The sequence below is a fragment of the Jaculus jaculus genome, chromosome 5 (genome assembly GCF_020740685.1).
Source record: "Jaculus jaculus isolate mJacJac1 chromosome 5, mJacJac1.mat.Y.cur, whole genome shotgun sequence".
In the NCBI taxonomy this organism is placed as follows: Eukaryota; Metazoa; Chordata; class Mammalia; order Rodentia; family Dipodidae; genus Jaculus; species Jaculus jaculus.
Window position 1 is genome coordinate 11,145,382 of NC_059106.1, and position 27,904 is coordinate 11,173,285.

The window sequence follows — 27,904 nt, forward strand, 5'->3', positions numbered from 1 at the left end:
GGAAGATGCTGCAGTCCCTGGCGGGCAGCTCGTGCGTGCGCCTGGTGGAGCGGCACCGCTCGGCCTGGTGCTTCGGCCTGCTGGTGCTCGGCTACCTGCTCTACCTGGTGTTCGGCGCCGTGGTCTTCTCGTCCGTGGAGCTGCCCTGCGAGGACCTGCTGCGCCAGGAGCTGCGCAAGCTCAAGCGCCGCTTCCTGGACGAGCACGAGTGCCTGTCGGAGCCGCAGCTCGAGCGCTTCCTCGGCCGCGTGCTGGAGGCCAGCAACTACGGCGTGTCGGTGCTCAGCAACGCCTCGGGCAACTGGAACTGGGACTTCACCTCCGCGCTCTTCTTCGCCAGCACGGTGCTCTCCACCACAGGTAGGGCCGCCCCCCGCCCGGGCCCCGCCGCCGGACCCCCCGCGCTCGTCCCGGGGCGCCGCACCCTGGGGCAGCCCGCGCGGGCGGGTGGGCAGGTGCGTCGGCGGCCTCCGGCGCTCGCCTGCCAACTCACCCCGTCCTAGAGGACCCGGGCCTGCGGCCAGTGCTGACCCCTGGCCGGGTCACCTTCGGGCCGGGCCGTCCTTCCTGCACATAGTTCGGCTCCCTTTGGGCTCCGCTCTTCGCCAGTGACCCCTGAACTGACAGGTCCCACGGGGGTTCGTAGAGCAGGAGGAAGGGTGGGAGACAAGGGTGGGAGACAGAGGCGACCCTCGGGTGGCCCGAGGCGCTCCACAGTGAGGCACCCCGATTCCCCAGCGGTTACTCCAAGTTCAAGTGTTGGCAACTTCGCAGCGCCTGCAGCGCCTCCTTGGGCAAGACCGTGGGGCGCCGGCGGCAGTGTCCCCGGCGCAGGACTGCACACCCAGGCCGCCTGGCTTTTGGCTAGATCAAAGAAAGGTCGGGTTTTCCCAGCCGATCCTGCACCCAGGCCCCGGGGCGAGGTACTAAGAGTTGTGTGGACACAGGGGAGAATTTCAAAGGGCCCTCAGCACATTTCCTTCTTTCTGCATGAAATCAGCCTTTGAAACAGTGCGCTTTGGCACACACAAGGTCACAGGGTCCCAGGGGACGCCCTGGAATCTGGGTCTTTTTGAGTCTCTTGCCAGGAATGGGTTGTGATTCCCCCCACCCCCAGCCTTTACAGCTGACTCAGCATCACATCACCTGCATGACTCCAGCCCCTCCTTCATCCAGGACTCTCCACCTCCCACGCTGCTCCTTCATAATCCCCTTTGGGCGATGGCCAGTGAATTATTTTAGCAATTGTCTGATAATGCGTAATCACGCACTATCCAGGCACATCATGGAAAGCAGTTATTCAAAAGTCTGGGTGAATTACTGAACTGATGTAAGTTCATCCTGCCACAAACAGGAGACTTCTAGCTTACATTGTGGTATTTTAAAACCTCTGTTAAGTTCGTCCCCAAACAAGACAAACCTGTCTCTTCACTTTCCAAAGAATGTCTGCTTTTTTGCTGCCCAGTTTTTTTGTTTGTTTGTTTTAAATTTCAGACACAGAGAGAAAGTGAAACACAGATAGAAAGAGAATTGGGCGCGCCAGGGCCTCCAGCCATTGCAAACGAATTGCTGAGGCACGCGCCCCCTTGTGCATCTGGCTAACGTGGGACCTGGGGAATCGAGCCTTGAACCGGGGTCCTTAGGCTTCACAGGCAAGCGCTCAGCGGCTAAGCCGTCACTCCAGCCCTGAACTGAGTATTTTCCACCAAGCTACAGAAAGTTCTCAAGTGGGTCATGTTGGGATATGTGTTTTGATATGTGGGGCTTGGGAGCTGGACAGGGATAAGAGCAGTGTTCTGAGGAAAAGAATGAGCTTGCTTTTCCCGGGTGGAGTTTCCCCTTGTAGATAAAGTTTACTATAATCGCAGTGTCCTAGGTCTGAATTACATGTCAAAAATTAGTCCATATCTTATTTCCTCTAGGAGCATTTGCCTGTTTAATCTGTGCTCCTCCCTCCCTCTCCTTTAATTAGAAAACATTGCAGCTTCGGGGAAAGAGCAGGGGATAGCGACAGATGCCTTATTATTGATATTCAGATTACATTGTAAGTCCAAGAAAGTCTGATTCAGGCAAAACAAGGGTTCATTTAGGAAATGAGTACAAGGGGCACTTGGGGATAAACCGAATGAAGGGCCCTCTTGGTTCGTAAAAGCAGCAGATCAGCGAACCCTTGTTATGAACCAGCTATGGTCGGTGAATGGCCGTGCCCTGCTGTTCTTGCCGGAGCATCGTAGTGCACTTTGGAGATCCTTGATGGTTTTGTGGCAGCAAAATGGACAGTTTTAAAAGGAAAGCTGCTATGCTTCGTCAGCAGGAAACTGTGTTCTGGAGTCACACTGGAATTGCTCCTCTTCGTTCAGTGGGGCTGGGGAGATGCTCAGTGGTAAAGTGGTTGCCATGAAAATGTGAGGAGCTTGGATCTCCAAGTCCTATGCACAATTCCCAGGTGTGGTGTGATCCAGCCATGGGAAAGTGGATCCCTGGAGCTTGCTGGGTAGCTAGTCTCGCTGAATGAGTGAGCTCGTCGGTTCTGTGAGAGACCCTGTCTCGAAAAATACGATGGAGAGCAGTAGAGAGAAGCACCCAGTGTGCACCTCTGGCCACCACACCCATGTACACACACGCCGTCCCCTCGGGGTCTCTTCTGGTGATGCCAGTCATTAAGCTAACTGCCAACTTGATGTTCATCAGTGCAGCCCCTCCTTCTTGTCCGAAGAGCATAACAGGCATCACAAAGATGCCCTGCTGCCCAGTGTGGTGATGCAGACTTACAGTCCCAGAACCTGGGAGGCTCAGGCAGGAGAATTATTTTAATTTTGAGGCCAGTCTGGGCTACAGAGTGAGACCCTGTCTTCCATACAAAAAAAAAAAGAAATCCAACAACAAAACCAGAAATAGCCCTTCTTGATTGACATGATTGTAGCACCAGTTCGTGAGCGCCTTCACGTCCAGTCTGCTCACCCTGCCACATGGGGTCTGATGCTGAGGGATCTGGGGGACGTCTTGATGGTCTGTCTGGAAGAAGCCTTGGCTCAGCCTGATTCTGCCATGTTCCCAGGACACCACGTTATTCCCAACAAGCAACTGAATGTGTGTCTTTCCGTCCCCTTGCCCAGAGAAACATCGAATGCATCCTCCCCACTCTAGGCTTATGGTTGAAACTCCAATAATGCCAAGCAACTGGCAAGAGAAAAGCAGAAACATTTTGTGTGTGTGTGTACGTGTGTGTGTGTGTGTGCATGTGTGCGTGCACATGGGGAGGCCAGAAAGCGACACGGGTATCTTCCTCCGTCACTCTCCAGCTCACTGTTTGAGACGGTTTTTCGCTGACCCCGATCCTAGACCAGCTACCCGCACGCCTCAGTGGTCCCCTGTCTCCGCCTCCCCTGTGCTGGGGTTACAGGCAGTGCCTGCAAATCAGCTAGGGATGTAAAGTCAGTTCTCACGCAGAGCGTGCGGACAGGACTCGGTCCCTTTTGCTTCGGCTGTTCCTGCAGCAGGAAGTAGAATGTTCTGGAGGCCACTGCCCGTCATTCAAGTGAGACCTGCTGATGTGGACATTGATTCCCAGGAAAACAGAAGGCAGCGCACACCCACTCCGGGCTTTTCCACTGGAAGGGATGTTTACGAGTAAACGAGAAGACTGTAGTTCCCACGATTCCCTCCTCTTGTAAACTTTGTGCTGTGGTCCCTCTACAAGGTGGAATGGTTGGGGGAGTAAGGGATGGTTTTACTGAAGTTATCGTTGGTAAAACTCTAAGCCAGGTCTTGAACCCAGGCCCTCATATTTGATAGACAGGCGCTTCACCCCTCAGACTTTTACTTTTAATTTTGACTCTGAGCCTCATTAAGTTGCTCATGCTGGCCTCGAACTTGCTTTGTAATCCAGGCAGGCCTTGAACTCGCGATCCTCCTGCTTCAGCCTGTGGTGTGGCTGAGATGCCAGGCTTGCACCACCAGGCCTGGCTAACGTTCATTCTTAGGAGCGGTATGTGATGTTAGTAGGCTGTAAGTTTGTTTCCTCTTTCATTCTTCAACTAAGCTGGGCCATAGTGGGATGATAGTTGCTTGGCAAAACACTTTATTTGTGACAGTAGTTAAGCTGTCACTGCTTTTTGCTTCCTTATGAACATGTTCAGCTGGTTGCAGCCGAGGTTCATTTCCATGCATCCTGCCCTGTGCCTGCCTGTGTAAGGTTGCTTTAAAACTCTTAGCTAAAGTGTCTAGGACAGGCAGATGTGGCCCAAACCTCATGCCTGTCATCCCAGGGCTTGAGAGGCTGAGGCAGAGGACTGCTGTGAATACAAGAGACAGCCCCCAAACCTCAAAAGAAAATGAGAAAAACCAATGTGTCCAGGAAAGAATTTCTCCCACAAGCAATAACTTTTTTTTTTTTTTAATTTTTCGAGGTAGGATTTCACTCTAGCCGAGGCTGACGTGGAATTCACTATGGAGTCTCAGGGTGGCCTTGAACTCATGGCAGTCCTCCTACCTCTGCCTCCCGAGTGCTGGGATTAAAGGTGTGCGCCACCACGCCTGGCTAGCAATAGCTGTTGACTTAGTCAAGTGGGTAGTTACCTAAGCCTTGGTGCTTTTCTAAAAGAGAAGGTGGGGGACAGTAATAAGGGGGTGCTGGGTTGATCCCATTTAAAAACTGCTGTCAGAGGAAAAATGTGCGGTTGGTTTCCCTAGTAAGTGTTTATGGAGTGTCGAGAACACAGGCGGGGTGGTCCTCCTGGAGTTGTATAGTGGGATCCAAGAATGGGTTTTGCATTTTCACGTGGTGGAAGGACAGACAGCTCAAAACCCACAAAACTGATGTGGCACTCTCGACACACTGACTGCACTTTTTTCCTGCACCAAGCTGTGGACACAGCCATGCATCTTCCTCCTCATATTAACCAGGAACTGAGGGGGCTTGGCTGTCACTTTCTTATGTCATGAGGCAGAGACCTGAGGCCCAGGCTGACTGACTTGTCCCTTTAGGTCACTGGGCTAGAAGCCTCTTGGTCTTGACTTGACCTCAGGTGCCCCTGACAAAAGAACCAGAGTTCCCGTGGAGGTCCAGCAACAACCGGGGCTGTTGTTTCTTAGGCACGGTCCACCTCTTTTGAGTCAGGGTCTCTCATTGGCCTGGTCCTTCCCAATTCAGCTAGACTAGCTGGCCAGTGAGCTCCAAGGACCCACCTGTCTCCACCTCCCCAGCACTGGGATTATAAATGGGCAGCCCCACTCCAGGCTTTTCTTTATCTGGGTCTTGGAGATTGACCTCGGGCCCTCATGCTTGCAAGGCAAGCACCTTACCTACCAAGCCATCTCCCCAGCCTGAACCCAAGCTTCACTAGTGCCCATTTTCAGAAGGTTGCTGTAGGCTGTAGTTTGTGTCCCACAAGTTCCCATGCTGAACTCCTGTCCTAACCCCAGCAACTTCCCACTGAGTCTGGAGACAAGGGACTTGAAAGAGTGTCAGTGAAAATGAGAACCCAGCAAGCAGGTGGCCAGCTGCCAGCCACAGGCCTCAGGAGAAATGAAACCTGACCATGATCCTGGGCTTCTAGCCTCCAGAACTGTGAGGAAATAAATGTTGCTAAGCTGAATGTTCCTGGTATGTGTTGTGACAACCCTAGAAGAATCAGAGGTACTTTATCATATTTTTTTTTTTAGAGGAGAGGAAGACCCAGGGACACAAGCAACAGAATTTTCCAGAGTGGTGGTTCACACCTGTAATTAAGCACTTGGAAGGCTGAAGCAGGAGGATTGCTGTGTAGCCTTCTACCTGCTGGTCACCATAACATTTTGCATAGTGCCTCATGAGGAATAATCCAGCCTCCTCTTACCCAGCTTGCTACCCCGTGTTACTGGAGGCAATCTCTATGTGTCCTGTGATGTGGTACCCAGCTTCTTTGTTTCTCAGATAATGAATTTGTCAAGGCCCAGAGTCACAGTAGAGATTTATTCACAGTGCGCAGTCGGGGCTGGGGAGATGGCTAGGTGGACAGAGTACGTACCATGCAGATGTAAGGACCTGAGTTCAGATCCCTGGGACCTGCCATGTCGGGCTTCTATAATCCCAGCATGCCTGGGGTGGGATGGGAGATGGAGACAGACCTCAACAGAACTTCTCAAATGAGCTAGAAGGTGAAAAGTGCCACCTGAACGTCGTACTCTGACGTCCACACATGCACCATGACACGTGCACGCTCATACCCACACATGAACATGAGCATACACACACACACGTGAGTGTGAAGGCACGGAATACACTGCACAGGAAGGGAGTGGGCCAGAGCCAAACATCCAGCTCAGTGCCCTGGTTTAGGGTCAGGTCTTTCTATTGCCCGAGAACGGAGTTGGGGGGGGGGCTGCTTTTGGAAGGACTGGACTTTCTTTGGCTGGCACAGGTGCCTCTTCTTCTGTCTGCCAGAGGAGAGCTGTACAACTTCTGGATGGTCTTGGGCAGTCCACACCATGGCCTTCCCTGATTTCTACGGGCTGGGCTTAACTCTCCTGTGGCTCTGCCATCCCATGTGTTTGACTGTCCCCTTGCTTCACTGTGGCCAAAGCTCCAGGTTGTCCTGTATGTCCCCTGGGAGTGTGCACTGGAGAATGAGGATGGACCACACTGATGTCCCCAGCACCCAGTGGACGCTGATGTTGATAGACTTCTATCAGCCTGTCTCTGTTGTAAAGTGAAGATGGTTCTAATGGTCTTACTCACTTTCAAGAGACCTTAAATATCATCACATGCTCTTGCCAGGGAACCTCAGGCCCAGATTGCTGAAATGACTTGAAAACATGGCACATAGGTTATTGTATATAGTCTTTATGGAATGCCAGAACCTTAGAGGAAGAGACACCTGCTCTTTAAGCACTGATAAGAGGGCTGACTGCTCACTGTGCTGGGCACTTGGAGGTAAGGCAGTGAAGGAAAAAGTGCCCACACTTGGCAATGACCATCTGAGAGAGGGAGCTACCTGTGGGGAGGGAACTATAGGCCAGGAGGGATCAGATGGAATGACTAATGACTGGCAGGTTAGATGTGATCAGTCCTCAGGGGACATATAGAGGATAAGATGGGGTCACTGTGTGCTGAGATGAGTGGTCTTGAGGGGGTGGAAAGCCTCAGTGTGGCTGTTCCCAAAGGGTAATTGTAAGCTGTGTCAGGAAGAGGGAGGGTACATTCTGCAGTAACCTGGGGTGTTGTGTTCTTGAGTAAAGGCTGGAATTGGTGGCATAACCAAAAAGCTACTGTGACCAGAGCTGAGTGAGAGGGTGAAGAAGCAGGGGACAGGAGGGACAGATGGTGCCTCACGTCCTAGGCCATTGCAACACAGTTGGCTTCCTCTGAACGTCCTTTTACTTTTTCTTTTGAAGTAGGGTCTCACTCTAGCTCAGGCTGACCTGGAACTCACTCTGTAGTCTAGGTTTGCTTCGAACTCACAGTGATCCTTCTATCTCAGCCTCTTGAGTGCTGGGCTTAAAGGCGTGTGCCACCACACCCGGCTGGTGGTGAGTTTTTGAGGAAGCAGGGGATGGGATCTCACCACTTGTTCTAATAGGTGGACCCTGACACATCCGGTCAGCAGGGGTGAAAGTGGAAAGCCTGAGAGAGGCCAGGTAGTGGTAGTCAAGGCTACTGCTTTCTGTGCAGGATCTGCACCCAGCTCTGGACGGGGTGAACTTGGGGTCCATGTGGATGGTTTCATCAGGCACACTTAAGTCTGATGGGATACTGGAAGGGCCACCTTTGAAGTGTGGGGTTACCACGTCTGCTGGGATTTTAAGCTATATCACTTGCATCCCTTGGCTATAGAGAGGAAGGCTTTTGAGAAGTGTCTGACCTTGACAAGTAGAGAACTAAACGCGAGGGGAAGAGATTTCAGAGCAGGTGTAGCTCCCCGGGGTGAGTGATGTCTGACCAGTACAGTTTAGGCCACTTTGGATGCCTCAGCCTCTCTGCTAGTGAAGAGTCCCTGACTGCGCTGCTGTTTGCACCTTAACATTGTGTCAGGCTGTGAGGAAAACTGAAACCAAAGAGCAGACATATATGCTTTGTGCTTGATAAATCCAGCAGAAGAGCATTTTGGACAGTTCAAATAATGACAGCAAGTGTCAGCACACGTTTTAGAGGTAGAAGTCCCCATGGTATAGACATTGGTCGTTTGCTTTTAGGAAGTAAATAATATAAACATGAATTGTTTTTACTGTAAGAGAGAGCCAGGCATTTAAGAGTATGTTACCCTCAGATAAATACATGCTCCAGTTTCACAATATTATAGTTTGTAGTGGATGAGACGTCATGTGACATTCAAAGAAAAATCTTGGTGATGTTGAAGTCTTCCAGTCTCTCTCTCTGACTTTTTTTCCCCCTCAGTACTGGGGATAGAACTTGGGGTATCACACATGCTAGGCTTTTTCTTTGCAGCTTGCACCAACCTCCCTGGTTATCACACCCGCTCGTCCTGCTCTCCTCTCTCTCCTCTTCAAATACTCTGAGGGAGCCTCGGCTTAGGAATAACAGCCAGGCAACGAAGTATTTGAGACCAGAAGTAAAACGTGCCAGCTTTCTTGCAACTGAAATTCTTCAAAGTGCTTGAATACCGGTTACCAAGGACTCAATTATTTAAAGACTATACTTAGGTGGATTAAGTTAATTAAAGACACAGGAGAGGCTGCTCTGTAGTTGCCTGCCTGTGTGTCACTGAGGGATCAGGCCAGCTTACGGGGGCTCCGAGCCGGGTGAGGAGCCCCCTTCACCACCCACTGCCACCCGGACCGTGACAGGACACGTGTCAGTTGACAGACAGCCCCACGTGGCTCCAGCAGATGTGCCTTCTTAGTGAGCGTGGGGGATGGCACGGTGCCCTGCAGTGGGGAAGGGCGTGCTGGGTGGACAAGCCATCTGGCATTTGTGCTATGCCAGCTCACCTCCCGCCAGCATGAAGCAGCCGACACTGTGCGCATAAGCCACAGAGACAGAAAGAAGCCCAAACCGGAAAACAAGAAAGGCAGGCTGAAGAGAAGGCTTAGCGGTTAAAGCACTTGCCTGGGAAGCCTAAGGACCCAGGTTCGGTTCCCCAGGACCAGGTCAACCAGATGCTCAAGGTGATGCATATGTGCAGGTGGCACATGCACACAGGTGGCACACACGTCTGGAGTCCATTTGCAGGGGCTAAGGACCTGGCGTGCCAGTTCTCTCATACGCTGAGAGGGAGCTCACTGGCCGTGTTGATTGCGTGCCTTCTCCCTCAGAGCCCAGGCCGTGCCACCTGCACCCTGTGGTGGTGGAGTCCCCATTCGGCGGCACCACTCACGCGGCGTGGGAAGGGCAGCGTGAAGTCGCATTGTCGTGGGTCAGTCTGATCACCAGTATTAGCACGTCCCATCTGGGGTCATGAGAAGTGACACTGCTTTTCGTTTCTCCTCTCCCTCCCCGTCTTTTCCTCTCCCTTCCTGTGGAGGTTTGAATCGTGACCCCCATAAGCTCATGTGTTTTGCATACTTGGTCCTCAGCTGGCTGCGGTTTGGGAAGTGGAGCCTTGCCAGAGGAGGGGTGCTTGGGGGATAAATTTAGGGACATTACAGCCAGCTCCCCCTTGCCAGAGCCCAGCTCTCTCTCTTGCTGCTGTTTTCCGCCTTCTGTGGCAGAGGTGATGTCCGTTCTCAACCATGCCATGCTCCCCGCCCCCACACCATCATGGAGCTTCCCTTCAAGACTGCAAGTGCAAATAAAAGCTTTCCTCCCGTGAGCTGCTGCTTCTAGTCAAGTAGCTTGTCCCAGCAACAAGAAGGGAACCACAGCACTTTCCTTTCCCATTCCTCTCCTTTACTCTCCCTCCTCCTCCTCTTCCCCTGCTCCTCCCTTCCCCTTGGAGACAGCGTCTTATGTATCCTTGGCTGGCCTTGAGCTATGACCTCCTGCCTCCATCGCCCAGGTGCTGGAGGGATTATGGGTGCTCACCATCACAGCTGGGTTGTGTGGCACTGTGGGTCCCACCCGGGCATGCGAGGTAACACTGTACCAGCTGCATCCCGTGCTCAGCTCTGAAGAAGGACAGGAGGTGTGGAAGTTCACATCGGGAGCTCATCTGCAGCGGCAAGTGCGCCCCTAGTATGTGTGCCTGTCTCTTGCAAATAAATAAATTAAAAAATGAATGTTAATGAGTATACTTACTTATTTGGTGTGTGTGCATGCACCACAGCATGAGGTTGCCATAGGACAACTTTTGGGCTCACCTTGTCAGAGGCGGGTCTCTGCTTGTTTTCTTCCTGTCTTCACATTGCAGCTGCACCGGGATGACAGAAGCCTACCACAGCTTCTGGCTCCCATGTGGGGTCTTGGGATGAGGTTCAGGTACTCAGAGTTGTGTGGCAAGTACTTTCTCTCCCTCATCCTGGCTTTTTTATTTTTATTTTTTGACTTTTTAAGAACAGAATTGATGTGTCCTAGCTGAGCTCAAACTCCCTCGGTATCCCAGGCTGGCCTCGGACTCTTAACAGACCCCCTCCATCCTCCTGAGTGCTGCAGTTATGAGCTTGAGCCTGAGTGAGACTCTCGAATCTCGTACAGACCGCCTTCTGACCTCAGAGTGCCCTTTCTGGCAATGTCAAGGTCAGACGCACTCTGCCCTCCTGTGTCTGACTGGGAGACGCCGTGTCTTCCGTCCCGTGTCTGCTCTCAGCAGTAAGAGAACTGCAGAAACTTGACCCAGCGCTCACTGCGGCACCTCAGACCGCGCAGAGATCGGTCAGGGGAGGCGGAGGTCACCCTCACAGCCCTTTCAGTGATGCTTCGCTGCAGCTGGAGCTGTTCTTTGTGTGTGAGTTGTGTGTGTGCAGGAACACATGTATCTGTGTGTGTGCATGTGTGTGTGTGTGTGTGTGTGTGCATGTGTGTGTGTGTGTGCAGGCCAGAGGACAGCCATCTACTCCCTTTGACACAGGGTCTCTCTTTGGCCTGAGATCACCAAGTAGGCTAAGCTAGCTGTCCAGCGTGCTCCAAGGACCCTCCCGTCTCCACCTTCCCAGTGCTGGGACTCCAATTACAACAAACTGAACATTTTCCTCGGTGCTGGGGTCTTACACTTCCCGGTGCAAACGCCTTACAGACTGAGCTCTCTCCCCAGCCCCTGATTACGCTTTCTTGCACAGGTGATGTCCAGACATTGTCCCTGCCCTGAGTTCTGTTCCCAGTCCGGGCCTGTCTGTCTTACCCTGTGCTGTTGGCATTAGCTCTCATGGGCACAGTGTTGTGATGACCATGTTTGCTGCCCTGTGCCACCAAGCATGGGATGCTGAGGAGGTCACAGCATGCCCGTGAGAAGAGTCGCTCGCTGAACACCTTACATCTGCTTAGGTGCTGAGGAAAAGACAGGGAACCATTGTCCCAAGGCAGAGTGAGTCAAGTTTCTGCAGTTCTCTTACTGCTGAGAGCGGACACGGGACGGAAGACACTGCATCTCCCTGTCAGACACAGGATCCGTTCAGAAACAGTGTCAAGGTGCTACGCCCAGAAGGGGTTCACTGAAGGGGACCAGGAGGAGCTGTCATAGTGATCCTGGTGGAGGGCTCACCACACAGCCAGATGTGGCACACCCTAGACTGCGTCTCCCCAAGTTGCCCCAACGTGGTGCCCCTGAAGACTTCGTAGTTGCTGAACTGTGCTGTCCCCTGCTCCTTGGCCACGTGGCCCGTGTCCCGGAGTCTCAGCGTGGGTGAGCATGTGCTTGTGAGCTCTGCTCAGGAAACTCCCCCATGCCCCTGCCACTGTGCAAATGCACCGCTCTGTGGATGCAGCTCTCATTTTCTACTCCTGTTTTTCTTCTAAAATAACAGCTGCAGTTGCAGCTAATAAGTTTGGACACACCATCCACCAAAGTGGCCCACGGATGCTTTGTAAGGAGCTCTGACGAGGTGGGGGAGAATCAGCTCATGTGCCAGAGGGTCCACGCGTGTCTGCCACGACCTTCCAGGAAAGGATGTCTCGTACTTTTTTTCCCCTCCAGCGGTCCCTGCTGAGGGCCAGGGCGGAAGTGCCACCTGCTTCTCTGGCAGAACCTGTTTGGCTTTCTAGTTTCTCAGGGGGATAAGGTTCCGTGGCCTCTGGAATGGCTGTCCTTGCTAAGCACCTGCTGCAGTCTGCACGCTGGACAGGGCTTCTCTGCCCTCAATGCCCTTGGGAGCCTCTGCTGTGCACACACATGTCCTGTAGCTGTCGTCCCGGCTCGTGGGCTGCGCTGGGCTCTGCGCTGCTTTTCAGGAGCCTAGATCCTAACCTTGCCTCCTCTGCCCTCCAGCTTGCTTTTCTCCTCAGGCTCATTTGCAGCTCAGCCCCAAGGCCTTCATTTTGAAAGCTTCTCCTAACCTCCATGTCTTTTGCATGCACTAGCTCGGGAAGAGCTTCTTCTCTGTTCTCAGAAGGGATTTGGAACCCATCTTCCTGCTTCTCCGGTCTGCCTGGAGCGCCCTGCCCCAGGGCTGCCTCTTGGCCCTTCCAAAGGCTCAGCTTGTCTTTGTCAGCTCAGATGTGGTTCTCTGTGTCTTCTCAGTGAACACCGAACCACTGGCTGGGGAGAGGATGTGTGGAAATAGCCGTGGGAGCCTGAGAGCGCTGGGTGGAGGGAGCTGGTAAGCCTTGGGAACCTAGTCCTGTGCTAGCTGGACTTCACACTTGCCTCCTGAGAGGACACCAGGAATACAGTGTGTATGATGTATGCATACAGAGTACATGCTGTGCATGTGAGCCTTATGTATGCGTTTGCATGTCTGTGTGTATACGTGTGTGTGCCCATGTTATCTTTGTGCATATGGTGGGTCTGTGCACTTATGTGTATGTGTGTATGTATATTTCTGTGTGGATTTTTAGAAGAAAGTTCCATCAGAGTATGTCATGGGCATTTTCCTGTAGGTCAGCACATTAAAGTAAACCAGAGCAGCATACTATAGGTGGGAAATGCTGGCAGCTCAATGAAGATGTCTGAGGGACTCAAGAAATGCTCTAAGAATGCTTGGCATCATTGCCTGTCATACATAACCAGTTCCATAGATGGACTTTGCAGTTTTATTGCCAAGAGGATGTTTTCTGTTTGAAGGTAAAGTTGTGGTGCTAATTGGTCTAAAATCTTAACTATGTATGAAAATATAAAATATTGCATTTATTTAGTGTTGATAGATAGTATGAAAAGAAGACATGTTTTGGCATTTTCCAGTGCTTAATTTTTTTAAAAAATTTGATTTATATATAACAGGGTTACTCTTTTTTTTTTTTTCGAGGTAAGGTCTCACTCTGGTCCAGGCTGACCTGGAATTAACTCTGTAGTCTCAGGGTGGCCTCGAACTCATGGCGATCCTCCTACCTCTGCCTCCCGAGTGCTGGGATTAAAGGTGTGCGCCACCACGCCCGACTAACAGGGTTACTCTTATCCCCTTGACCTTGTTCCTGTAAATATGTGTGTGTGTGTATGCATATATATGTCAAATTATACTTTTTTATCTCCTTGCCCTTGCTCCCTTATGATTTATTTTTTGAGTGAGTGGTTTTCTGGTTTGAGAGAGACTGGAGGAGATTTAAAGGAGATCGCAAAAGCCTGTGGTTTGAAAAGAACCCCTGTGCCTTGTTCATGGCTCAGGTCAGGGGATTCAGAATAGGGGCGGTTACCCAAGTTCTGGGCCCACAGGATGAAATTCTTCCACTTACTCATTATTGAGGAGGCAAGACCTTATGCAGACAGGTGCTTGGCCATGACTGTGAGCGAGATAAGAAGGGTACAGGAAGCAGCAGACACTCCCCGCGAGAATGTTGACATTTCCACACGTCCTGTCAGGTGTTCAGATGGCACTTGGTGACGACTTCCGTGATCGTCAAAGCGTTTCTGTGTGGAGAGCTAGGCCAACTTAGGCCCCTGTTTGTAGGTGTGAGATCAGCGGCCCGAACGCATCAGTACCTGATGTGATGGGAGCACTTAGAAGTGGCCATGGAGGCCTCCCACACGTGTGCTCCAGCAAGCCGGGGGCTCTGAGCTAGCTGAGTTGGGTAGTGTCTGTGGTTGATTTATAACGTCCCTGCAGGCTCTGTGACCCTGATGTCCTCTCTCTTGCTTCATAGCCATGGGATGAGCAGCTTTGTCTGCCACATGCCCCTGTTGTGATTGCTGCCACAGCAATGGGGACAACTGACCGTGAACTGACACGCCCCCAAACTGTGTGCCAAAATAAACCTTCCTTCTCCCCAAGTTGACTCCCTCACCATCTGTCATAGTGGAGGGAAGTGGACGGGCACGGTGGTGGTGTGAAGGGTTCCTGGGGTTGTGAGCCCGTGAGCCTGATGTCGTCCCCTGGTGGAGGGGGAGCGCCTGGTGGGGTCCTCAGCCCCTCACGCTCCTCATGCTCAACGTGCTTCCTTCGCGGGTGCCTGGAGTCCTGGCAGCTCCCTGCAGGGTGCTGTGCTGCGCTTTCTGAAGGATGAAGCAATAGTATACTGTCACCGTAATCGGCAGCTTAGATATTAAAGAGATATAAGTTGATAATTGCAGTGGAAGTGATTCTGCTAATTAAGATCGCCTGCATTGCAATAAACAGCAACCTCAGCTCACAGCGACGTGGCTCGTATGGCGAGACTTGGGTGGGAAGCATCACCCCCATGTGGTGGTGAGAGTTGGTGCTGTGGAAATCGCTGTTTCACGTGGCAGGTCCTGCCTTTCCTTCCGCCCCTCCCCCGAACGGCTCATCCCTCTGGTCCTTCAGCCCCAGATGCTCACAGTCCGCATGGTCTGGCCGAAGCTAGTGGAGGTGAACCTGACCACGTCTCCAGCGGGTGGCCTCTGCTTACACCCCAGCATCTCATGGCTGCGTTGTGTGGCTGTTCCCAAGACAGAGGGGGTCTGTGGTAGAGATGGGCAGGGGGAGGGTTGTGTGAGCCCCAATAAACCCTGAAGGGCTGGTAATGAGGTCAGGATGGAAGTGGGCAGCATGGGCAGCCATGCATGTGAAAGGACAGAGGGTTTCCTAAGCCTGTGCCCTCCTTGGTTCTCACTGGTCCAGACATAGCCAGCTGGACAGATGGCTGGACAGATGGGGGCCTGTTGCTGAGGGTGTTCTGTGTTCTAATCCAGCGAGCACCCATGGTGGCATGGGGGATGGGCACTAAGGAAGGAAAAGCTGACAGGACATGCAGTTTTGGCAGAGAAAAAGCAGCAGGGTGTGCCGTGATAGCTCAGTCTATGAAGTGCTTGCTTACCAGCCTGAGGACCTGAGTTTACTCCCCAGTACTCATGCGAAAGTGCCAGGCATGGTGGCATGTGCCTGTAATCCCAGCGCTGGGGAGACAGAGACAGGAGGAGCCCCGAGGCTTGTTGGTCAGCCAGTGTAGTCTGATGGGTGAGCTGTAGGCCAGTGTCTCAAGAAGACGTGGATGGCCCCTAAGGCATCTTTAGCTGCCACATGTATATGCACCTGGACACACATGAACACGCACACAGAAGGCAATGGATGCAAGCTGGATAGATGGCTTAGCAGCTAAGGCTCTTGCCTCTGAAGTCTAAGGACCCAGGTTCAATTCCCCAGTACCCACATAAGGCAGGTGCACAAGGTGGCACATACGTTTGGAGTTCATTTGCAGTGGCTGAAGGTCCTGACATGCCCATTCTCTCTCTCTCTCTCTCTGCTTGCAAATCTCTCAACCTATCACTGTTTACAGATAAATAAATAAAAAGGCAATGGGTGCTCTTGGTGTATGTGTGAATGCTGGGAAGTCAGCGGTGACCAGCAGGTAGCTGTGGATGGACGGACAGCGCAGCCGTTCTCTGGGCGAGAGCAGGGGTGAGCGGCAGAGGTTGGTGCGGCCATAGGGGCACCTCCATTCACCCAGCTTAGAGATTCCCATCAGGGCTCCATGAACAGTGTTTCCCTCCCACGGCCTCCAGGAGCCTTGACCTGAATGGAGGAGTGCGGATCTGATTTGAATCAGAGGATGTCCAAGGACCCCATCCCCTCAGCCCGAGCACTGACGACCACTGTGCCTAAAGTTACATACTTTGGGGACAGGCAAGAGCTATATTGATTATTTGTGGGTTTTTGCAAGGTGAGGGCACCTTGGAAATTCAGCAGCAAGAAAACATCATCTAGCATTTTCCTGTTGCCTGAGGAGACTGTTCACTGGGAAGAAGTTACACCCTGAGTGACCCATGCAGCCCCCTGCCTGGGGGAAATGCCCGAGGCGTCAGCTGTAACCCCTGCTGGGAAACCTTCACCGTGTAATAACTATGAAACCACAGGTATCAGAGCGGTGAGGTGCTTATGTCAAACGGGAAGGTGGAACTGGGGAGGGCTGCGGGAGGGGAGGTGGAGTGAATCCTGCTTTGGGCAATAGATAGGAATGGTTTGCGGCTCTGGGGGGAAAGTCTCTTGTTGTGTTTGGTGTTTCTTCACCCCGTCCTATCACTCAAATTTCTAAGTTGTCAAGAATGAATAGTGAAGATAAAAAAATAATACTCTAAGCCAGGCGTGGCGGCGCACGCCTTTAATCCCAGCACTCGGGAGGCAGAGGTAGGAGGATCTCCATGAGTTCGAGGCCACCCTGAGATAACAGAGTTAATTCCAGGTCAGCCTGGACCAGAGGGAGACCCTACCTCGAAAAACCAAACAAAACAAAAACCTCTAAATGGAATGTATACTAGATAGCTCCATGGCTTTCTGCAATACTCAGGCCTTTGGTTGTAACTCTTTGAACCCTCCAGGGTTCAATACTGGGTCTGTGTGTGACAGACATGCTTTTTTATTTTAAAGTTTATTTTATGCTTCATAATTTAATATATACACAATGTATTTGATCATTTTCACTCTGCATTACCTTCTCTTGCTCCCCTCCTGCTGAGCCATTTCTACTTCCCAACTACTCCCTTTATTATCAGTATTTATTAAATAATGTTTAAATAGCATTTAATTAAAGCTTAGTTTGTGTATTTATTTTTATTTCATTTATTTTCATTTTGTAAGTATTTTAAAATATTCTAAAATATTTGTTTGACTAATTTAAATTTGAATATTAGTATTTAATATTTATTCTCTATTATTATATCATTTAAAACCCACTGAGTTTGATGAGGATATCTTTTTTAAGATTTTTATTTTTATTTACTTATTTGAGAGAAAGAGAGAGATACACAGAGGGAGAGAGAGAGAGAGAGAATGGGCATGCCAGGCACCTCCAGCCACTGCAAATGAACTCCAGATGCATGTGCCAGCTTGTGCATCTGGCTCACATGGGTCCTGAGGAATCGAACCTGGGACCTTTGGCTTTCGAGGCAAGCACCTTAACCACTAAGCCATCCCTCCAGCCCTGGTGATGGTTTCTTGAATGGAACATGGATCAGGGGCTCTTTACTGATTTGTTACTATTGAACAAGGCTGAATATTGCTATCATGTTATTCAGTTGCCAATTGCAAAGGAATTGCTGTTTTCCATTGGAAGGTTGGTTTACACAGTATGGCCTGCACTGAATGTGTGAAGACTCAGGGGAGTACTTTCCATGCACAAAAGTTATTTATGAAACTGGCTTATGGTCAGGAGCCGCATGCTTGTGACTTTTAGTCTCTTAGAGGCATTAAGATGCCACCAGGCATCCAGAGCCTGGGGTCTTGCAATGAAGCGTTTTCAGCTTAAGAATAACATCATAGTGGATGGAGTTGGGTTAACACTCAAATAAAAAGCAGCTGTCAAAATTTGAAAATAAAATATACATATGTATGTATGTATGTGTGTGTGTGTGCATATATATATATTGATTTTTTTGAGGTAAGGTTTCACTCTAGCCCAGGCTGACCTGGAGTTCAATATATAGTCTCAGGGTGGCTTTGAACTCACAGTGATCCTCCTATCTCTGCCTCCCAAGTACTGGGATTAAAGGGGTGCACCACCCCACCCAGCTAGGACCTTAGATATTTTAAATCCAGAAAACTGTTTTACTTTCCCCCCTGTACAAGAGCATGAATCACGTCACCTGTTGGAACAGATGGAATAGAAGATATGGCTGTGTGACATAGGTTTGTCACACTTTCAGAAAAGCTAATTTAAAAAAATTTATTCATTTATGTATTTATGAGGGCAAAGAGAGAGAAAAAGAGAGCATGAGCAGGCCAGGGCCTCCTGCCTCTGCAGATGAACTCCAGACGCATGCGTCGCTTTGTGCACCTGGCCTTACATGAAGACTGGAGAATTGAAACCCAGGCTGGCAGGCTTAAAAAAATCCCCCTACCCCGCTGGGAGTAAAATCACGGACGTGCAGGTTTTTGTCCCCAGCCTTAGCTCAACTTATGCGTCCTCTTCAGCACCACAGCAGCAAAAATCAGATCTTCGAAGCCGCTGCTGGACTCTGTGAACAGCACCGCCCAGAACTCCCAATTACAGGCGCATAATTCCACGTGTGAGTCATTGGCAAGAATTTTGCTATGGTTGTATAGAATCCTATTTTCAGAGTTTATTTCCAGATAAATCTCTACTCACCAGAGCGCCTCCTTCAGCCTGATGAAAACCGAGCTCCCACTAGTCCTGGTACCTCTGTGACATATGCTGCTTTACTTAAAACCAATTTGGTTCCTTTCCCTCAAAATGCAGCATGCAACGCTTCCTGCCTCCATCTGCTGCTTCAACGCGACCTCGCACACTGTCCTCCTCCTCATGCTGCCTCAAGGCGTGTGTTCCAACTCTTTAAATATCAAGCTCAAAATTAGCCCCGGCATCGCAGGAGCTGTTGGCTGTGTGGGGACCAGATGGATTCAGGAACTCGAAGCAATGTTTCTTAACCATTTGGGGACATGTGTCACTGTTGGGAATCTTTGCCTTGAAATGTCCACAGAAATGTACATGTGGGTGAATGCACACATTTGCACACAATTTCAAAAGATTTACTACGTAGTTCATTCATAAAGGACCTTTTGGGACAGCCAATGAGAATGGAGCAGAGAATTTAGCTCTGCAACTCCCTGCAAGGCCCAGGGAATGTCACGGAAGGGGGTGTGGAAGGCTGGGAGAGCTGGAAGATGGGGAGTGCTGCGAAACGCTGTCATTTGGACATGAGGTGCATTGTGAAATCATAGCAGCTTTGGTTACCCCCGTGAAGAGTTGCCGAGTTGTTGTTTTTAAGCAAGATTTATTTTCAAGACCTGATTTTGAAACCATGTTTCACTCATGCTCACATGATGGATTTTCAGAATCTAATTTCATAAAAAATGCACTTAGCTGGCTTTCTCCTGCAGTGACTAGTTCAGGCATGTTCGTCGTCTCTGGACGAAGTGTTCATAAAATCTCCAAGATGGTCCAGCAAACCTCCTGCCTAACTGGCATCTCTTTCGGTGTTTACAGGGCAAAGAACCTTTTGTTAGGTGAGATGGGAATAATTCAACCCTAGTGGAAACAAAATGGACATGTGTTGTGACCACTAATCCAGTGTAATTGTTCAAATATTTGTGGGGGGATCAGTGGCATTTTTGGATATTTGAAAATGACAAGAGGAAAGATGTATAGATTTCTGACATGCCATTGCACTAGGGAATGGTGAGGCAATGTGAAAGAGTTGTCCCAGCCTGTGCTGCGGTGAGCACTGTATCAGCAGGTTAACTGTGTCTACCCCACCCTTCCACTCTGCCCTTACCAGCTGCCTCTCCTCACACCTTCATTTCTCACTCATTCCCAGTGAGTCATTGATTTGAATGGGTGTATAGACTGGTGTACAGATAAGGAGGGTAGATAATGGGAAGGAGAGGGGTGGACCCCCCCCTGGTGAAGGGGTGTGTCCTAAGATAAGCTTTTCTTCAGGGACTGAGGTGGTGTGAGCCAGCTTACACTTTCTTCCTGCTCATGGTACTTAAACAGGAGGCATCTGTGTGGCAAGAATTGGCCCGATTTCGTAAAGAATATGGGGCTTGGGGGCTGGAGAGATGGCTTAGCGGTTAAGGCGCTTGCCTGCAAAGCCAAAACACTCAGGTTCGAATCCCCAGGACCCACAAAAGCCAGATGCACAAGGTGGCGCATGAGTCTGGAGTTCATTTGTAGTGGCTAGAGGCCCCTGGTGTGCCCACTCTCTCTCTAGCGCTCTCTCTCTCTCTCTCTCTCAGACAAATCAATAAAAATTAAAAAAAAAAAAAAAGAATGTGGGGCTGGAGAGATGGCTTAACAGTTAAGGTGCTTGCCTATGAGGCCTAAGGACCTGGGTTCGACTCCCCAGAACCCACAGAAGGTGACACATGCACACAAGGTGGCGTGTCTGGAGTTCGTTTGCAGTGGTCAAGGCTCGGGTGCACTGATTCCCACTCGATGCTCAGCCTCGAACGCGACATAGACATCACCCCTGCAAGGCCCGGAGATCGTGGGAGGGGAGGAAAGGCTGTAAGAGCCGGAGGGTGGCAGGGGTGTGGGGAGCACTGTCGTGGCCGCCGCGTGCCTGTCGCCCTCCATGCGCTCGGAGCAGCTGTGGTGACATGCGCCAGACCTGCACAACTCCACGGAGACAGAGGGCGCTCTTGAAGCCTCGCCCGTCCCTTAGTGTCTACACGCAGTTGCTGGTGGGGCAAGACATTTTCTTTAGTGTCGTAGGCACTGGTAAGTTGATCCACACGTGACACTCTAAACCCAGTGGACACACACACACACACACACACACACACACACACACACACACGAGTGTCGGTGGGGGACTAACTGGGAAAAAGAGGAAGCAAGAGAAGTAAGGAGGATGAAAACGCTCACTTGTACCACCAGCGCCACGGGCGGGGGTGAGTGTGACCAACATACATCACGTATGTAGAAAATTGCCAAAAATTAATTAATTAAACATAATGGGTCAGCTCCCAAAATGTTTGGCATCCCCTGTTGGGTTTTACTAACATAACAACAGACGAGGCCTCTGGAGGGTCCAACCCAGTGCCTTCCATTTCTCCACACTTTGGCCAGCAGGCATGTTGTTTCCCCGCTGGCGCCTGCGCCCGCCTTCCTGTCTACCCAGAAAGCGTTTTCTCCTTGCAGGCTATGGCCACGCGGTGCCCTTGTCAGACGGGGGCAAGGCTTTCTGCATCATCTACTCGGTCATCGGCATCCCGTTCACCCTCCTCTTCCTGACGGCCGTGGTCCAGCGCGTCACCGTGCACGTCACTCGCAGGCCCGTCCTCTACTTCCACATCCGCTGGGGCTTCTCCAAGCAGGTGGTAGCCGTGGTGCACGCCGTCCTGCTGGGCTTTGTCACCGTGTCCTGCTTCTTCTTCATCCCCGCCGCCGTGTTCTCTCTCCTGGAGGACGACTGGAACTTCCTCGAGTCCTTCTACTTCTGCTTCATCTCTCTGAGCACCATCGGCCTGGGGGATTACGTCCCTGGAGAAGGCTACAACCAGAAGTTCAGGGAGCTGTACAAGATCGGGATCACGTGTGAGTACCCGGAGCTCCGGGCCTGGGTGCTGCCCGCCCGGTGCCCTGCTTTGCCCGGGAGCGGCCGCCCCCACCCCGCCCCGCTGCTTCCTCTCTCTCACCTCCTTCCACAGCCATTTCGCTCATGAGTCCTGCCAGAACTCTCCTTACCTTTTCTTCCAGGTGACTTAGGATCGCTGATTAATTTCTTACTAATGATGGAACAGGCATAATTAGTTATACTTTAAAAATATGTCCACAAGGCTGGAGAGATGCTCAGTGGTTAAAGACACTTCCTATGCAAGCATGTGGGCCTCAGGAAACCCGAGACACCACTGGGGCTTGACCCCCTGAACCCACGTAAAGAGCTTGGGTGGTGGCCGCCCCAATCCTGTAGGGGAGCAGAGTCCTGAGAATTATTGGAGCTTGCAGAAGGAAAAGCAACCAAGAGACTGGCAAAATTAACTAATTAATTAATAATAAAAAAGAATGGTGACTAAGGAGATGTCTCAGCAATTAAAGGCATTTGCTTGCAAAGCCTGATGGCCCAGGTTCAATTCCCCAGCACTCACAGAAAGCCAGACAAGAAAAGTGGCCCATGCATCTGGCATTGGTTTGCAGTGGCAAGAGACTCTAGTGTGCCCATACCAACAATGCACACACACATGCAAATACAAAAAATACTTAAAAGGGCTGGAGAGATTGCTTAGTGGTTAAGATGCTTGCCTGTGAAGCCTCGGGATCCAGGTTTGATTCCCCAGTACCCACATAAGCCAGATGCACAGGGAGGCACATGTTTCTGGAGATCATTTGCAGTGGCTAGAAGCCCTGGCACACCCATTTCCCCTGTCTCTCTCTGTCTCTAATAAATGAAATGAAATGAAATAAACTCTTTAAAAGCACTTTTAAAATAATGGATGGAAGAGCGACGTAGCACAACACCCAGTGTTCTGCTCCGGCCACCATAGGCAGACACAGCCTGCAGTGAGTACACGCTATACACACCCTACACTCTGCAACAAGTACGGGAAAATGTGCCACACAGGTACCTGGAAAGATGCTTAGTGGGTGAAGTGCTTGACGCCCAAGCGTGAGGACCTGAGTTCACATCCTCAGCACCAGTGCTGGGCATGGTGGTAGACAGCTGCAATACCAGTGCTGGGGAGGCAGAGACAGGGGACCCCGGGGGTCACTAGCCAGGTAGTGTAATCAAGTCAGCGAGCCCCATGCTCAGTGTGAGACCCTGCCTCAAAGAATAAGGGAGGGAATGAAGGTGGAAGACCCCTGGTGCTGATCGGTGGCTTCCACATTGCCTGCATGTGCACCCACTCACACCTGCACCCACCCACAAGAACACACACACACACAGCACACGTGCACACATAACCAGCTTTCAGCAGAGTCGCAACACTTAGATGTTCACACACAAGAAAACGAGTCCTTAGATACAGCTTGTTGCTACCAACGCTGCTCTTTGATTTTTCAGGAAATTCTTTGTGTGTGTTTGTGTGTGTGTGTGTGAGTGTGAGTGCACACTCACACGTGCCATGGTGCACGTGTGGAGGCCACCTCATTTGAAGCAGGGTTTCTTTCAGTCTTCCTCGTTCTGTTTTTCCTGCTACACTCACCGGGGGCTTCTGGGAAATCCTGCTCTCTGCACCTCCCAGCTCACCTTCAGAGTGCTGGGATTCCTGTAACCGCCTGGCTTCCAGTTTTTATATGTGGCCGGGGGTTGGAACTGACTGGGTGCTCAGGCTTGAATTTTTTGCCCTGTCCACCGAGCCATCCCCTCCAACCAGGAAATTCTAAAAATAGCAGTTTACTTCATTCGTTTTTCTGGTACAAAGAAAGTTACAAGACATTCATTATTTTCAGAATTTTATATGTGGAAGAGAAGCTAGGCGTGGAACTCTTGTTTCAAATATAGTGCATATCCGTCATGAGCCTGTCATCCCGCGGAGGGTGAGGTGAGGACACGCACTTGTGGCCTGCCCGAGTACCCTAGTGAAACCCCATCTCAACAAAAAGGGGGGAAAGTGGGATGAGGCTGGAGCTCAGTGGTAGAGCCCCTTGATTTTGATCCCAGAAACCACAGGGAGAAAGAGCTGGAAAAGCCCTCTCCAGTCAGAAGCTGCTTGTCTTCCGGGCATGCCTTCCCTGGTGTTCGGGAAACACAGACTTGCGTTTGTGTGGTACAGTCTCCATGTCTGCCTCCTGGAAAATTTTCCAGGTTGCGTCTGGGCTCAGGCCATGACTTCTAGGAAATCAAAGTGGATTCTTCAGCAGTCAAGCGTTCTGTCCTGGTCCCATCTTGTTTTAATCCACAAAATGCTTAGCTGACCTACACAGTTTTCACACTGCTCATGAAAGGGGCGCCTCACCAGGAACAAAGACTGCAGTCTTCAGTGCCCACCGCTTTCCACGGTGCCGGCTGCAGAACAAGTTCTGGAGATGTTTGCCAAAGGGCTCTACAAGGAGGATTTGATACTCTAACTGTTACTTGTTACATGTGTGACTAGGTGGCTAACCCGCCTGACCCACCACTGACTGCCTCTCTTGGGGGGTTTTTAGTTGCTTCTAATTTGGGAGTGTGATAAATAATATGATTTCAGCTATTTTCTTTAAACTTACACTTCTTGTACTTTGAGATCTTTCTAAGTGGGATTTCTGGCCCAAAATGAAAATGCCATTTTGTGACTCACAGACTGCATTGACCTGAAATCTCCTTGGGTAGTCGTGGCTGGAGCGTTACAGGCGTTTGTTCTCTTTGTGAACTTGATCGCAACATGGACATGATTTTTACTTTCTTTGAAGCTAATGAATAATTCTTTGATTTTTATTTTAATCTTTTGTTTCATGAATTAGGGAGTGGAATATCTCTGTCATTATGTTTTCTAGCCAGACTTTCTCTTAACAGGTTTTTTAGTTTTTCACATGATATTGAATCCTTGTATAACACATGCTATTTTTAATATGCATCACGCTTTTTAGAAATTATTAATTTGCATGTGTGTGTATGCCTTTCATTGCTGCACACGAACACCAGATGCTTGCACTATTTTTTGTATCTCATTTACACAGTGGCTGGGGAGTTGAACATGGGCTGGTAGGCTTTGCAAGAGAATGCTTTTAACCACTGAGCCATCTCCCAGCCTCACGGACACTGTTTTTAAGGCAGCCCATCTAGAGTTGCTTCATGTTCAGAGTACTTCTGGGCCAGGAGATGGTCATTGAATAAAGTGCTTGCCACACACACATGAGGACCCCCAAAATTCACGTAAAGCAGGATGCTGTGATCCCAGTGGGCCTGTTGTGAGAAGGACTTGGGTGCAGGAGAGGAGCCAGCTGCTCATAGGCCAACTGGCCTAGCAGATGCTGCAGAGACCCTGGATCAGACACGGTGGGAGGTGGGGACAAGCCTCAATGTTACCCTCTGACTTCCATGTGTCTGCCATAGCATGCACACTTGCATTTACTCACACGGACACACAGAGCCACACGCGCACATTCACACGCAGCATACATACACACCAGAACAAGCAACACAAACTCGGGAATCTAACAAATGAAGGTTCCAAATGTATGTTAGTCATGGATAGGATAAAATCCCACAGCGTTGGCCTGTAACTCCACGGGCTTACTAATATTGGCTGACATGAGGAGACTTGTCCATGAGTCTGGGCAGTAGTGTCCCTGCCATTTCTAAAGCACAGGAGACCCACTGTGGACCAGCTGACTGTCAACACTGCCAGTTAAGGCTGAAGATGCCGGCCCTGCCCACCCTTGGGATCCCACCTCCTGATTCCTATAAGGTCGACAACTTTTAAGTGTCTCGGTTCATGTATTTTCTGGAAATTTCCTTGTCCATTTTAGCACTAGGACATGAAATTGAGTTCTTTACTTGACTTCATCACACCCAGAGTTTTCATTTCCACTTTTCTATTCCTTCCATGATTCTTGTTTTTTTTTTTTTTTTGAAGCTAGTTTTTAAAATGTTGTAATTAACTTGAAATCACTGTTTTTCTTTTTTGGGGGGTGTTTTTGAAGGTAGGTTTTTGCTCCGGCCCAGACTGACCTGGAATTCACTATGTAGTCTCAGGCTGGCCTCAAACATTCAGCAATCCTCCCACCTCTGCCACCTGAGAGCTGGGATTAAAGGTGTGTGCCACCATGCCTAGCTTAAACTCACTGTTCCTCTATCACACAAAATAGCATGGCATAGGCATGACCTGCAGTCATCCCTCACAAATAAGAAAGTCATAGCTGGGCTGGAGAGATGACTCAGTGATTAAAGCATTTGCCTGTAAAGCATAAAGACCTGAGTTCGATTCCCCAGGACCTCAAGGTGGTTCATGCTTCTGGTGTTCTTTTGCAGGGACTAGAGGCCCTGGCATGCACATTCTCCTGATCTGTCTGCCTCCCTCCCTCCCTCCCTCTCTCTCTCTCTCTCTCAAATAAATACAATATTTTTAAAAAGAAAGTCATAGTCAATGGTCCCTATGCCCAAAACCTGAGGGTCACATCGGGGCAGGTCTGTGTGATAAGCCACACACAGAGACCTAATTAACATCAAGCGAACTCTTGTACGTGTGTGTGTGTATACGTATGTGCACTTGTGTGTGTATGCACGTGTGTGTGTGCACGTGTGTATGTGCACATGTGTGCACTTGTGTGTGTGCGTGTGTGTGTGTGTACATGCACAAGCCGTAGCCTGTGGTGTTCTTCAGCTGCTGTCCACCTTTGGTCGTTGCTGTTGTGTGACAAGGCCTCTCACTTGCCTGTGGTCTGCAGTGAGCAGCCAGCCCTGGGGACCCGCCTGTCCCAGTCCCCCCGTGCTGTGATTATAGGCATATGTCATCACGCCTGGCTTGGCTGTCGCGGGCTGTAGGGGTCATGCTCAGGTCCTCGGGCTTTCCCATCTCCTTGGCCATTCCCCACACCCGTGACTGTAATGCATCTGAATTCCTACATGGTTGAGTCGTTTTCATTTCCTTTCTCTGGGCTCTTCTTCTTGGAGTCCTGCACTTAACCTCTCTTTCCTGAGGAGTGAACCTGCCCGTCCACTCTTGTGTGTGGTGCAGGAGGGACAAGTCCCTTGTGTCGCGGTGCCACGGTGACCAGGTCCTGTTTTCTGTCGCACAGGTTACCTGCTCCTGGGCCTCATTGCTATGCTGGTCGTTCTGGAGACCTTCTGTGAGCTCCACGAGCTGAAGAAGTTCAGGAAGATGTTCTACGTGAAGAAAGACAAAGACGAAGACCAGGTTCACATCGTGGAGCACGACCAGCTGTCCTTCTCCTCGATCGCCGACCACGCCGCAGGCGTGAAGGAAGATCGGAAGCAGAGCGAGCCTTTCGTGGCCTCCCCGCCGGCCTGCGCGGACGGCTCCGCCCTCCACTGAGCACCGCTCAGTCTCAGCGCCAGGACCACGGCGCGACAAGCCTCCGCTGTGCCCATTTCCGAGAATGTATGAGCCAAGATGATGTTATTTTAAGAAATATCTACTTTTTGCAATGTTTAACAAAAACGGAACAAAGAGCTTTTGGACTCTAGAGGGATGTCTAATGTCTGGGAAATGCAATGCGCACCTATGATTTATAGGAAACGTGACCCCCCCAGACGTCTCTCTTAGGAGAATACTTGAAGAAGTGTGTGATAGCAGAAGAAAGTAGATTTTATACTCTTCTTTGGGGACCTTGGGGTTTGCATTGAAATCATTTTGCTGATGGCTAAATAGCAACATTTATATTTAAAAAAGGCGATAGAGATGTATTTTATAAATAGGTTTAAGTGTTCTGGCTTGCACGTGCCTATCCAAAATGATTATTTTTGTAGAATCCAAGCTAACCGTACTGTTTATAATGAACAGGTTTCCACTTGCTATGTACATATGAAGTATAAATATGTTTATGTCCTGTACATACATGTAGGACACCAGATTTCGCAGTACTTCTTAACCCAAGATCATAGATATTTTTCTTTTGATTTCTCTTTATACTAAGGAATCCGAATTGATGCCATAAGGGGAAAGCATAAACTTAAGACTGAGTCACTGTAATATTCTATGACCATACGTGTCTCTACCATTTCATGATAGTATGACATCCCATGTTGAGAGCACTCATCAGTGTTTCTTTGGAAAAGGACGAGCAGTGAAGAGGAGGGTTGTTAGGTTGAGACTTCGTTTGGAAACACACTGTGCTCTACAGCAGCTTTGTCCTGCAGCACGGGACTTGGATGGAAACGCCCCAAGTAAGCAGATTATCTTGCATTAATCTGAGAATTCTGAATTTAAAAACTGAAATCAATAAAAATCATGGCTGGTTGCAATTTTGTGCATTAGCGTTTTCCTGTGTAGATGATATCTGTACGCATGCATAAACATGTGCACATTGCTTTAGAGTTACTTTACTGGTTCTCAGGATGCTCTGAAGCACCGTGAATGGGGCTAATGAGACAGCGCCGTGAGTAAAGCAAGACCCAGGCCCTGCGCTCAGTCCTCAGTGCCCGTGTAG

General features: G+C 50.2%; 1 protein-coding gene across 1 annotated transcript; it reads left to right on the plus strand.

Annotated features, from left to right (window-relative positions):
* Kcnk1 (potassium two pore domain channel subfamily K member 1) lies at positions 1 to 27,719 on the plus strand. The gene is made up of 3 exons (XM_004659701.2): positions 1 to 360; positions 21,017 to 21,412; positions 26,534 to 27,719. The coding sequence occupies exons 1-3, from the start codon at positions 6 to 8 to the stop codon at positions 26,788 to 26,790; spliced, it is 1,008 nt and encodes a 335-aa protein (XP_004659758.1). The 5' UTR covers positions 1 to 5; the 3' UTR covers positions 26,791 to 27,719.
* The last annotated feature ends 185 nt before the right edge of the window (positions 27,720 to 27,904 follow it).

Excerpts from the sequence above, each read along its gene's own strand:
- Kcnk1 (XM_004659701.2), top strand. The coding sequence starts at position 6 with ATGCTGCAGTCCCTGGCGGGCAGCTCGTGCGTGCGCCTGGTGGAGCGG. Across the intron at positions 361-21,016 it reads CACGGTGCTCTCCACCACAG|GCTATGGCCACGCGGTGCCC; the intron begins GTAGGGCCGCCC and ends TTCTCCTTGCAG. Across the intron at positions 21,413-26,533 it reads GTACAAGATCGGGATCACGT|GTTACCTGCTCCTGGGCCTC; the intron begins GTGAGTACCCGG and ends TCTGTCGCACAG.